At 39.0% G+C, this 14,084-nt stretch overlaps 1 protein-coding gene across 1 annotated transcript in view; it reads right to left on the bottom strand.

Annotated features, from left to right (window-relative positions):
* Window positions 1–1,797: 1,797 nt before the first annotated feature.
* cops7a (COP9 constitutive photomorphogenic homolog subunit 7A) overlaps window positions 1,798–14,084 on the bottom strand; it is a 46,699-nt gene continuing 34,412 nt past the window's right edge. The window contains exon 8 of the mRNA XM_028809915.2: window positions 1,798–2,167. Within this exon, the coding sequence (XP_028665748.1) occupies window positions 2,128–2,167 (40 nt within the window). The 3' untranslated portion in view covers window positions 1,798–2,127. The remainder of the gene's footprint in view (window positions 2,168–14,084) is intronic.

Raw genomic sequence — 14,084 nt, 5'->3', positions numbered from 1 at the left:
GACTCAAAATACAAAAAAGGCTTAAGTTGCAGTCTCTTACACTTAAATCTGGGGAGCTTTGTTGGCCAATAGGTTTAATTTGGAATACTTTCTGGATTATTGTCCATCTTTGACACTTAGTTGGCTTAATGTTTCTCAAAAACGTGCCGTGTATTTTGTTTTAGCAGCAGACAGGTGCCGGTTTTAGCAGAGCCACCTTCATGTTTGCAGTTTGCTTTCCTAAATGTCTGCCCTGTAAAACACTCAAGTCAGTGAGGTTGGCTCTCTCATATTTTGAAAGCTGTGGAGTTCAACAAAAAATTGCTGCGCAAGTTTGGATGAGGCACTGTGGTGTAGTTTTGAGATCTCTGGAGTAAAAATATCATCTTTGCTAAAAGACCAAGTAAGTGAGCCATTTTTGAGGCCTTTTTTTTTTTTAAAAAAAAAAAAGAATAAACGCACCTTTTATCCTAACTTTACAAAAATAAAAGTCGGCTGCTTTACTGAAAATCTTTGCAACAAAAGCTAAAGAAACACCTCACGGATAAGTACAAAAATGTCTGGATTGGTAAGTCATCAAACTGCGTATCAGCACAACACTCTGAAGCCCACTTCGGGGGTCTCAGGGGGCAGCAGCCTAGGCTGTCAGCACTGGGCACAAGGCAGGAATCAGATGAGGTCTCATTTGTGCACACACAGGCCAGTTTGTATTCCATTCAACCCGACCACCACAACTATGGGGTTGCGAAAGAAAATCCACAAAGATGTGGAGAGAACTGCAAAGTCCACACCAATGAAAACCACATACAGGATGACGGTTGTGGGGGACAGCAACACTACCCACGGTGCCAGCCTGCTGTTCGGCTACAAACGTAAAATAAGTGTAGGCTTACAAACAATGCATGAAGACTAACGTAGGTTTAGCTTTTAAATGCACTCCTGTACTTCTTCTTTAAAGGATGTATGGTCTAAAGATCTCAAGACAATAAGATCATGATAAACCACTGAAAATGCTTATGATTGGGGGGCTCTGCTGGAAGTCGACCTGTTATTGCACCCATGTATGTTCGGTTACTTGGCTGAAGGCTAAACTGCAGTGTCTCTTAAAAAGCATTCACCCCCTTGGGAGCTCACGTTTTATTATGATACAATATTAAAAAAAACGTGGATTTCATTTTTTTTTTTTTTAAATCAGTGACCAACATAAAAAGACCCTTTGATATCAAAGTGAAAATGGATCTCTGCAAGTCATCTAAATGAATTGCTGTATTATAATAAAATGTGAACTCTCTCAATGGGGAATGGGGCAGCACAGTCCAGGGTTTGTGTCTCGGGTCCTCCCATCATGGACTCTGCATGTCGTTCCCGTCTACGTGGGTTTCCAGTTTCCTCCCAAAGACAAAGGATAGGTGAATTGAAGACACAATTGCCCCCCTGCTCCCTGGTCTAGATTTAGAGGGATTGAAAATGTCATGTCAAGGGGGTGGTGAATACTTTTATAGGCAATATAAATAAAACTACAAACTGAAACCAAAGCAAAGCACAACAGCAGTGACGCTCTTACAGAAAAGTAAAAGTGAAGCCTGTTGAAAGAGACCTGAGCCAAGGGTTAACAGCACAGAGCTGCCCCCCACCCCGACACTTCAGTCTGAGAACCATGGTGGCAGGCCCTGGTGTTCATTAAAGGGCTCACAAACACCGAAATGGCTTGAAGCGGACTGTTGTCCACTCCAAGTGCCAAAAACCCTACTTCTAAAATAAGGGTTTAAAACCGACAATTCATACATTCTGCATGGTTAACAAAATAAGCCACTAAAGTAAAACAAATAAATTATCTTTAATTTTCAATATTAACTCTGCAGATGTATGTTGGAAGAGAAGAAAGGGCTTTTATTAGCATTTTATTGATGACAGAAAGCAGCTTAACACTAAAGTTCTTCAGGTTGCACCCAAGCCCACAACACAGCACACTGTGCGTCTGTGCTACTGTGTTAAACAATGTAATCCTGTCCGTTTTGTGAACGCTCCTCTCACAATCAGAAGCGGCAGAAGCACAAGGCTCCTCTCTTTAACATGATGAAATGAGATTGCAGGCCCCAGACCTTCCATATGACTAACATCTTTCTGTTTTCCCAACCTTCTTCATCTTCAGTTGGACTTGGACCAAATCTTGCCACTGCCTCGCAACCTGGTGGACAGATAAAAGAGACAGTTACACTGGGCAAAGTGCCATTTGAATTAAATAAATGATTGGATTGGAGCTACTTGTGCTACATAAACTTCAACATGGCTGCTAAAGTCAGTAACAGGGCAGGTACTGTATCCTACAACAATCACATTCAATGTGCTCTTTTCTGCACTGCTTGGTATGTGCTAAGTTAAGCTGTGTTGGCCATTAACAGCGTGTTCAATTTTATGTGACATCACTTGATGATCTCAGCTGAACATCACGACTGTGATGTTATAATCACACACACACAGAGGCATGCACTGATTTACTGTGTGCACTGCTTTACAACAGACCAAGTTCAAGAGTTTCATAGTTACGGCTAAAGGCCATAGGAAAACAATAGGATGAAAATGTTTTAGAAATTGAGAAAACCAGCTGAAGTAATAAATCTGTCATTATAATTAATTCTTCACAGGCGCTCATATTTTTTCTGACTCTTGGAGGGCCCTTTAAGGTTTGTTTTAATCATGCTATTTCATGTGGCAAATTCTTAAGCATTCAGCTCACACTGCCTTCCTTACGCAAATGTTTTTCAGTCTTTATGGTCCTACACGACATTCATTGATGACCCACTAGCAGCAATGGCAAACTGCTACCTTGGAAAATCGAGCGTGATCAGGTGTTTCCCTTTAGTGAAACATGCCATTGTAGGAGCAGGGAAATGTAATGTGCAGCATGGCTGATTGCTTAGGTCACCCACTTGCAAACCAATGATGGCAACCCTGGACCAACCAGTAGAAACTTAGGTAATGGCCCTGTGGTTGTGAAACACTGACTTGGGAAACCCTCATGAGCCTCTCACAAACCAATGATGGCAACCTGTGAGCAATGCGATCCAGTGGTTGAGAAACACTGCCTTACAAAGACCCAGTCTGCAGCTGCCAAGATGTAAAGCTCAGTCTCCATACTCCATACTGTCAGTTAAAGTATGTGTACTAATGACCAAAAGAGCATCAATTGCTATGACCTGTGAACCTTGTGACTCACATATGGCCAATATGACACACAACCAAATCACTGCACCCAAAATGGAGCTGCAAGTCAGCATATGGTTGTATTTGTGTGTGTGTACAGTATTTTATATATATTTATATATATACACATATATATAAGCAGCTGGAGATCCACAAAGGGAGAAAAAATTAATCACGTATCATAAAGTGGTTTTTTATTCCTGAACTTTCAGCCCCTACCAGGAGCCTTCATCAGATTAGGTGTGGGTTTGGTTCCACACACAGTCCACACCTATTGCAATACGAAGGAAACAAAAACGAATGAAAGACGCTATATTTTCCATCTTTTCACTTCAAACGGATACTCAAAGACATACATTAAACAATGCCTACACAGAAGACGCCAAAAAACTCAGCAAACAATTGACTCGAACCAGACCCCCCCATCCTACCTGGTACACACTTCTTTATCAACACAGTGTGTCTGAAGGTGCTGCATGCATCCTGGCCAAGTCAGGCACCAGAATAGCACACAAGCTAGAAAACAACCTACACACTGTCCTTTCAAGGCTAAAAACAAGAAATCGACAGCAGAAACGCAAAACGCAGTTTATAGCATTCCATGCAGTTCTTGCCCAGTGGTATACATAGGACAATCATCAAAAAGAATTGCAACTTGCATACACGAACATTGTAACACCGTTAGAAGGAAGGACTCACGATCACAGATCTATACGCATACAAAATCAACAGGACATACATTTAACTGGGACAACGTACGAGTAAGATTTAAGGCCAGTACTAAAAGTGCCAGAGAACTGGCTGAATCTTGGCTATCAGACAAAAACGCCATTAACAGACATTTGGACAGTATATGCAAACTTAAGAACAACATATTCATAATAAATAAAACATTACGACCAATAGCCTCCCACACACCTAATTTTGCTATATATTGCCTTTGATTCTTGTATATCTAAGCATTATCCTCTGATGAAGGCTCCTGGTAGGGGCTGAAAGCTCAGGAATAAAAAACTACTTTATGATACGTGATTCGTTTTTTTCTCCCTTTGTGGATCTCCAGCTGCTAATATGCAAACTGTATCACAGACCTTCGCTTCCATATATATACAGTGGGTACGGAAAGTATTCAGACCCCCTTCAATTTTTCACTCTTTGTCATATTGCAGCCATTTGCTAAAATCATTTAAATTAATTTTTTCCCTCATTAATGTGCACACAGCACCCCATATTGACAGACAAAAAAAAGAATTTTTGAAATTGTTGCAGATTTATTAAAAAGGAAAACCGAAATATCACATGGTCCTAAATATTCAGACCCTTTGCTCAATATTTAGTAGAAGCACCCTTTTGAGCTAATACAGCCATGAGTCTTCTTGGGAAAGTTGGACAAGTGATGAGCAGTGCCTGGTTGTCTCCACACATACCTCAGTGCAAGACGCATGACAGCCCGCATGGAGTTTGCTAAAAGACACCTGAAGGACTCTGAGATGGTGAGAAATAAGATTCTCTGGTCTGATGAGACCAAGATAGAACTTTTTGGCCTTAATTCTAAGCGGTATGTGTGGAGACAAGGCACTGCTCATCACTTGTCCAATACAGTCCCCACAGTGAAGCATGGCGGTGGCAGCATCATGCTGTGGGGGTGTTTTTCAGCTGCAGGGACAGGACAACTGGTTGCAATCGAGGGAAAGATGAATGCGGCCAAGTACAGGGATATCCTGGACAAAAACCTTCTCCAGAGTGCTAAGGACCTCAGACTGGGCTGAAGGTTTACCTTCCAACAAGACAATGACCCTAAGCACACAGCTAAAATAACGAAGGAGTGGCTTCACAACAACTCTGTGACTGTTCTTGAATGGCCCAGCCAGAGCCCTGACTTAAACCCAATTGAGCATCTCTGGAGAGACCTAAAAATGGCTGTCCACCAACGTTTACCATCCAACCTGACAGAACTGGAGAGGATCTGCAAGGAGGAATGGCAGAGGATCCCCAAATCCAGGTGTGAAAAACTTGTTGCATCTTTTCCAAGAAGACTCATGGTTGTATTAGCTCAAAAGGGTGCTTCTACTAAATACTGAGCAAAGGGTCTGAATACTTAGGACCATGTGATATTTCAGTTTTTCTTTTTTAATAAATCTGCAACAATTTCAAAAATTCTTTTTTTTGTCTGTCAATATGGGGTGCTGTGTGTACATTAATGAGGGAAAAAATTAATTTAAATGAATTTAAGAAAAGGCTGCAATATAACAAAGACTGAAAAATTGAAGGGGGTCTGAATACTTTCCGTACCCAAAGTGTATGTGTGTGTGTGTGTGTATATATATATATATATATATATATATATATATATACACACACACACACACACATATACATTTAAAATAAACAATCAGTCTAATTGGCTTTTGTTTGGGATGTACTTGTTAAGACAAAAACTGGGGTAGATTTGAAATCAACTGCAGGGATAATCAGTGTGCAACTGTGTAATCGAGAAACAATAACTTGCCATTATAATTTTTTGTTTTGAAAACTGTGCAATTCTGGTTTGCTTCCATTTTTCCAAACTGACAAAGAAGAATATTGGAGGTTATTAATTGCGGGAACAGGTTGCAGGAGGTGCAGGCCCAGCGAGACATGTGAAAGTGTCACAGAGAGAAACAGAGCGGATAAATAGTCCTGGCAGTCTGCAAGGAGGACGGCTGCCAGCTCCCACCAAGTGTCCTATTAACATGGTCAGCAATTTTAAAATGGGCATTCACAAAAGGGCAGAGGAGAGAAAGGTGATGACATTTAGTCCGTATCAAATCTTCAGGTATTTGTCTGCAAGTCTGTGTAATTATTTTGATCTCTTAGTCATCTACAGATCAACTATAATAATAGTTTAAAAAGACAAAAAGAAAAACTTGTGTTAATTTGTTTCCATTTAGATATTATTAGGCAACTCCACATGGCTCATATCATTGTGGAACTCAAATCAGATTTGCTGTAAAACTGGCTCCATATCAGGCTGCTTTCTGTCATTAAATTAAAACACATGTTTAATTAAAAACTGTCTGGTTTAAGATGCTGACATTTACAAGGGGTGATCAGAACCTGAAAATGAAAGGGTATTCTATAGTGGCCAAATATGGGCTCATGTACACTAACATATGTTAATTACAAATTTATTGTGAATGTGGTTTATAGTGAAGATTCCCGTTTCAGATGCAAGTTAATATTTGTCAGAAAAATTCAAAATAAAGTATTATACCATCATGTCTAATGGTAGAGAACAATATACCCAGTCAACATATTCCAGGACCTGTCTTCTTTATATGGCAGAATCACATTGATGCAGGATGTCTCTTGAAGTTGACCCAAGGGCTTGCTGGAGTTTGACATCAATGGGTTAAGAAACGTTTGATGTTATGGAGCAAATCTTAATGGAGAATCAAAGACTGAGGGTGTTTGAGATAGCAGACTCTATAGGGGGTTATCCCACTCAGCAGAACTGAGACTTAGGTTTGGAAGAAGGGATTTTTGAACACTTTCACATAACAAATTGTGTTTATTCAGCCCAGCAGAATCACACAAGTGCATTACATTTTTCAATGCTGCAGAAAGGAGTAAAAACAGCAGCTTTCACAGTCCAAACAACAATTAAAATATGGAACCATGGTGATTCTCCAATACCAAAGATACCCAAGGTCAAAACTAGCACTGAGGCAGAAGGATGGTTGAAATCTTTTCTTGCTACTCTTAAAAAAAATAAATAAATTGTGCAATGCTTTCACTCATAGTCAATGGGCTATTTCAAAGCCTGTTCTGTGAAATTGTGGTTTCATGGATATATCACTAACCATATTCTTCAGAACTGGCTCCTCAGGACTACCACCTGTTCCCAATCTGATGGTTTACTTCCATGGGACATGTCATGCCAGTCACGGAGATGTTAAGTTAGCTCAAAGACGGTTTGTAAAAGCAAGACAAACATTTATTTCAGTGGCATTGACAAGATTTGTTAACAACAAGTGTTTTAATGTTCACAAGGATTATGCTGAAAAATAAAATGTGTGCTTTTACTGGTGTTCTCTTAGTACAGGGGTGTCAAACTCCAGGCCTGGAGGGCCACAGTGGCTGCAGGTTTTCATTCTGACCCATTTCCTAATCAGTGACCAGTTTTCACTGCTAATTAACTCCTTTTCCCTTCATTTTAATAGCCCTGTTTTTAAGGATTCAGTCCTCTGAACTGATGTTTCTTCATGAAATGGCAGCCAAACAGAAATGAGACGTGAAACGAGCCAACAGATGAGCAGCTAAACTGGGATTTCAAACTCCAACAAATCTAATGAGAAGCTGATTCTTGCTGTTAATTAAGCCCGTTATTTAATTCAGTGGTCTGTTGCTGCTCTCATTCTGCCACAACAGACGTTTCCAAAACTGTTGATTTTCTGTTTGTCAAAATGTTTTGGTGACCTGAGAGATCAACTTTACCGAGACCTTCACTTTTCTTTATTTTCAGATATTATGTGACGGGCACAGGTGAGCTGGTCATTTGTGGGCTTGTTTTGTGTATAATTGTTTGGCTGCTAATTAAAAAAGAGACAACTAAGGGACCTGAGTCAAGTTAATTAAAACTAAAGCAAAAGAAGTTAATTAGTAGCAAAAACTGGTCACTAATGAAGAAGGTCGTTAGAATGAAAACTTGCAGCCACTGCGGCCCTCCAGGACTGGAGTTCGACACCCATGTCTTAGTAGGTCAGGCTCAAAACTTTTTGATCTCCCCCGAAACATATCCAAATTCTGAGCAATGTTGAATTTAGCTAACATTTCCTAGTTGTATAAGTGCATTAAATCCAACAACATTTTTGCTTTAGTCATTTGTAAAAACTTCACCAGGGAAGAAAGTTTCAATTGAATATACTTAGAACAAAAAACAAAAAAAAAAAACCCAGTGAATTAGAATGTAAAAAGAAACATCAGCACTACAAAAGAATGTACTCTAGTGAAAACTACAAACAGTTATTGTGTAAAATGTTTAAAAATGACCGGATCTCCTTTATTGTAGTGGTTTTGCAGATGTCATTACAACGTGCAACTTATTCACCAACTGGCTGCCTATTAAATTTAAAAAATTTGTGTACCAATTCAATGCATTTATTTATTAAAAGAAACCACTTATTATGGACACAAATTTCTCATTTGCCAACTAGGTGTTTACAGGCTCAGTTGTTGCTGCAGTTTGTTTTACTCAGGACAATGTTATGATTATTTAAAAGACTAGGGGGCTTTGCCCCCTGCTCGCTTCACTTGCCAACCCCTTGTTTGATTTTCCAGATACACACTTTTAAGATTTTTTTTCCTTTGAATTGTTGCTATTTCATTAGTTTCACTTTTATTTCACAACTTTGGCAAAAACAATATTTGGAAACTTTCGAGTCCCAACATGCTGAATCTTTTAAATGAGGTCTGTGAGACGTGTTTAATGACTTTGTACCATAATTCAGGATAGGTTTCTCTGTTTGGAATTTCAGCACAGACAAAACGATCATCAAAAATTAATTATTTTTTTTGCAAAGTAACCAATAAATGCATGTAAGGTAAACCTTGTTTTTTGAAATTCTCTGACTTAAACTTCAAAGCCTTACAATATTTACATACTTCTGACATATCACCTATGTCCACATATTCGATCTCTATTCGCCTTTTCGTTATTTCTCAGAGTAATAATTATTCTCTTTGTTTGTGCTAATGCAATGTTTACTTTCTTTGTTTTGACAATTTCGTTTTTTTCTGCTTTCATATTCTGTATCTTGCTCTGCATGTGTTTCGCACTTATGTTTTTTGAGTCTTTTGAATTCCACAGTTTTCATTATCTATAACCTGCTCTGCATGTGTTTGGCCCCCTTGTTTTTTAACCTCTATGATGTTTTACTTTGTTTTCTACTCCTTGTCTTTTATTTCTGACCTCGCTTTGTCCTGCTTTTTTTCCCTCAATGACACCTGGTCCGTGGTGATTATTTTCCCTTTTTTGAGTAATAATTTCCATTTGTTTTCCACTATTGCGATCTTTTATTTTTTTTTATATTTTCTAATTTTCCTGCTTTCATATTCTTTAACTTTCTCTACATGTGTATCACACCAGCAGTTTTTTTTTTTTTTTTTGAGCCTTTCGAATTCCACTGCTTTCATAATCTCTAACCTGCTCTGTATGTGTATAGCGCCAACGTTTTTGAATGTCTTTATGAAGTTCTACTTTGTCTTTTACTCTTTGTCTTTTAATTCTGGGCCTGACTGGACGTGCTTTTTTTCAATTCCGCTTGTTCCGGGCTGATTATTACTTTCTGAATTTGCACCTACATTATTCTTTTTTGGATTTTTTTTCTCTCCCAATGCTTTTGAGTCTCTTTCTCTTTGCTGCTCTTTCATCTTCGCTTAGTCGTCGATGTTTCATCTATAATGTATTGTCCTTATATGCTTTATATGTGCTGAGTGCCCTGGATCTGTGTGTGCTCAAAGCCTATGCATGACTGAGTGTTTTGCTGCCTGTGATCTTATTTGGTTGTAAGTAGGGCATGTCTTGCAAGAATCTCATGTTCTACATCCCCGCGAGACGGTCCTGAGTCAATCTCTTGGAACAAAGTCTCATGTTTAAGGTCCCTGCAAGACGCTCCGTGGCCAATCTCTTTCATCTCGTGGGTCTTTTAAGTGTCTTCCGTGATCTTCACTTGAAGATCACGTCTCGTCTCCCTAGTCTTTCTCTCCCAGGATTTTTTTTTTTATAATAGAGAGATACACTCATCTTTAACCACCTACTTCCATCTTGAGATAGAAACAATTATTAACCTTTTATGCTCACTTTAATCCACTTGGTAGATAAAAAAATCTTTACCTCTTAATTTTGAAATTTTAATCAAACTGACCATTTAAATGTTGCTACAACATATAATAAAGTGTGCTCCTCATCAAGTGGCTGCTAAAATATACAACAAGCCTAAGAAAACAGACCTAAAACTTGAATACAACTGAATGAGTTCTGCATGTAAAATACTTAATTTTAAGTAAAATCAGTCATCTGCACCCACTTTTTATACTGTCATGTTAGGAAAATGCATTAATTTTCCTGCTGTTTGCACTAATAGAAGCGCTAGTTTGGTGCTCTAAATACATGAACCTATCCTGACAGCCTAAAAGCATATCAGAAGAATCCTGTCACAATGTGACGGCTGAACTGAGCGCACATCTTGACTTTATCTTCAACAAACTTTCCCAGACACAGCTCCTCCACATTAACACCAACGACTGCAGGGCTGAACATTGATTTTCCTTCCTCCTACAGTACTCTTCAATCATATTGCTGTAGGTGAAGGGTCTTCCCTGAAGCAATGTTCAAATCTCTATGGGTTTTTGAATTAATCATTTCTTGAGATATCTAAAAATGTACAGTAACCTACCAGAATACAATGCTTCATTCTTACTGTTTTAAATCATTATGCTGTAGACAATTTGTAATTGAACAAAATTAAAGCAACACTCTTTGAGAAGTACAGTAGTGTTAAGGACATAAGCTAACAAAAAGAGTGGGGACTCCGTTAGATAAAGAATTCAAATATATTAGAGAAATAAATTAATATTGTGTAAATTTTATAAAAGAATGTAAAAAGAAATTATCTACCTTATTCATGTGATTGAGGGTTAGGTACAGGACGTAGTTCTGTAATAAGACAGTTTCTATTATTTTTAATATTTGGTGCACTTGCAGGTTAGGTGATCTGTGAACAACAGGCAAAAAGTAAACTAGTGAACCATTCTGTGTCTTTGCCAATACAGCTCACTGGCTACACTGCAGAGATGGAGTCTTTCTAATCTATCTGAAGCACAGTAAACGAATTAAGGCAAGATCATAAGTAAGGAAATCAACATTTTTACCAAAAGAAAAAAAATCTGTTGCTAGCCCAGAAGTATATGCCTTAGAAGTACAAATAGGGCAAATGCAGTAGCATGACAGCAAATAAAGTAACAGTAAGAAGACTCCCTAAATCCATGTAATCCAGCCATTGTTTCAAACACACTTATTCCAATACAGGGTTGCAGAAATGAGGCCAAAAAAAATCAAATCAGAGGACAACCCTGGATAGTATACCAGCCCATCAAAGGTGCCATTTAGACACTATTTAGAGTGGTTAATGAATGTAACCAGGATGCCTGTGGAAATGGTGTACACAGAGAACAGTCCGCACAAACCACAAGCCAACAAAGTGTTGGCCAGGTATCTACAAACCTTGGGTGAGAGCACTATTACACTTTAACACTTGAACTGCCCAGGAAAGTTACTGCTAATTAGGATATACAACGGGTGAGCAAAATGTTTTAAGCATACCCTGCTATAAGACACATTTTATTTTACAGTCTCATTCAACTGAAAACTAATTAATCTCATACATCACTGGCATAGTGCATTCCATGAATGAAGCCTCTAGACGGGCAAACAGGTAGTAGCCAAGGTATAGAGAACAGGGTTGTGTGTGGCATCTCTTTGAATACACATTTCAGAGAGCGCCTGCTGCAACTCATGCTGTGTAAGTGCAGCCACTGATAAGAAGTACACAAGAGATGGTAAACAGCACTTCTTGTCCCTTTTCCCTGATTTGACTGTTGCAAACACCACAGAAACCAGAGTAATATTGACTGGTCACATGAGCCTTTTAAGGCATATAATCAACACGGACTACACTTTCAAAAATTATAAAAACAAAACTATGCACAGATACTGCCTTAGACCTTCAATTTTATTTGGTGATGGAATATAACTCCTAGTACAGTGGAACCCGAAGTAATTTCCCCCATAGGATTGTATGTAAATACAATTAATCCGTTCCAGACCTTATGAGCTGTATGTAAATACAGTGGTGTGAAAAACTATTTGCCCCCTTCCTGATTTCTTATTCTTTTGCATGTTTGTCACACAAAATGTTTCTGATCATCAAACACATTTAACCATTAGTCAAATATAACACAAGTAAACACAAAATGCAGTTTGTAAATGGTGGTTTTTATTATTTAGGGAGAAAAAAAAATCCAAACCTACATGGCCCTGTGTGAAAAAGTAATTGCCCCCTGAACCTAATAACTGGTTGGGCCACCCTTAGCAGCAATAACTGCAATCAAGCGTTTGCGATAACTTGCAATGAGTCTTTTACAGTGCTCTGGAGGAATTTTGGCCCACTCATCTTTGCAAAATTGTTGTAATTCAGCTTTATTTCAGGGTTTTCTAGCATGAACCGCCTTTTTAAGGTCATGCCATAGCATCTCAATTGGATTCAGGTCAGGACTTTGACTAGGCCACTCCAAAGTCTTCATTTTGTTTGTAGACAGTAGAATTCATGGTTCCATCTATCACAGCAAGCCTTCCAGGTCATGAAGCAGCAAAACAACCCCAGACCATCACACTACCACCACCATATTTTACTGTTGGTATGATGTTCTTTTTCTGAAATGCTGTGTTCCTTTTACGCCAGATGTAACGGGACATTTGCCTTCCAAAAAGTTCAACTTTTGTCTCATCAGTCCACAAGGTATTTTCCCAAAAGTCTTGGCAATCAATGAGATGTTTCTTAGCAAAATTGAGACGAGCCCTAATGTTCTTTTTGCTTAACAGTGGTTTGCGTCTTGGAAATCTGCCATGCAGGCCGTTTTTTCCCAGTCTCTTTCTTATGGTGGAGTCGTGAACACTGACCTTAATTGAGGCAAATGAGGCCTGCAGTTCTTTAGACGTTGTCCTGGGGTCTTTTGTGACCTCTCGGATGAGTCATCTCTGCGCTCTTGGGGTAATTTTGATCGGCCGGCCACTCCTGGGAAGGTTCACCACTGTTCCATGTTTTTGCCATTTGTGGATAATGGCTCTCACTGTGGTTCGCTGGAGTCCCAAAGCTTTAGAAATGGCTTTATAACCTTTACCAGACTGATAGATCTCAATTACTTCTGTTCTCATTTGTTCCTGAATTTCTTTGGATCTTGGCATGATGTCTAGCTTTTGAGGTGCTTTTGGTCTACTTCTCTGTGTCAGGCAGCTCCTATTTAAGTGATTTCTTGATTGAAACAGGTGTGGCAGTAATCAGGCCTGGGGGGTGGCTACGGAAATTGAACTCAGGTGTGATACACCACAGTTAGGTTATTTTTTAACAAGGGGGCAATTACTTTTTCACACAGGGCCATGTAGGTTTGGGTTTTTTTTCTCCCTAAATAATAAAAACCATCATTTAAAAACTGCATTTTGTGTTTACTTGTGTTATATTTGACTAATGGTTAAATGTGTTTGATGATCAGAAACATTTTGTGTGACAAACATGCAAAGCGCAGTGGTAGCGCTGCTGCTTTGCAGTAAGGAGACTGTGGAAGATTGTGGGTTCACTTCCCGGTTCCTCCCTGTGTGGATAGCGCTTTGAGTACTGAGAAAAAGCGCTATATAAATGTAATGAATTATTATTATTATTATTATTAAGAATAAGAAATCAGGAAGGGGGCAAATAGTTTTTCACACCACTGTATATATTTTCTCTCTCTCTCGCTGCACAGAGAATGCATAAGGAGAGACTGAACACGTGCGGAAATAATTGGCGTGTACGAACCAGAAGGGAAACTGGCTTGTTCGTCACCCGAGTGTGTGGTCGTGAACAGATGCAAAAGTTTGGCAAACCTTTTGGCCGTAACCCGATTTGTACGTGGTCCGAGACATTCGTGACCCGAGGTTCCACTGGATTCTGAATGTCTTTTGAGCTTTGTGCAGGAAATTTGGATGCATCACTATAACCCAATTATAATACACCTTTTACATTTCTCCAAGCCTGAACCATTACTTTGATATTCTGTTTGAAATACTGGAGGTAATGAGAATTTATTTCATATACCCTGGGTGCTCA

Source organism: Erpetoichthys calabaricus, chromosome 9, assembly GCF_900747795.2.
Source record: "Erpetoichthys calabaricus chromosome 9, fErpCal1.3, whole genome shotgun sequence".
Taxonomy (NCBI): domain Eukaryota; kingdom Metazoa; phylum Chordata; class Cladistia; order Polypteriformes; family Polypteridae; genus Erpetoichthys; species Erpetoichthys calabaricus.
The sequence above is the reverse complement of the archived record's forward strand: the minus strand, read 5'-3'. Positions and strand labels throughout refer to the sequence as shown.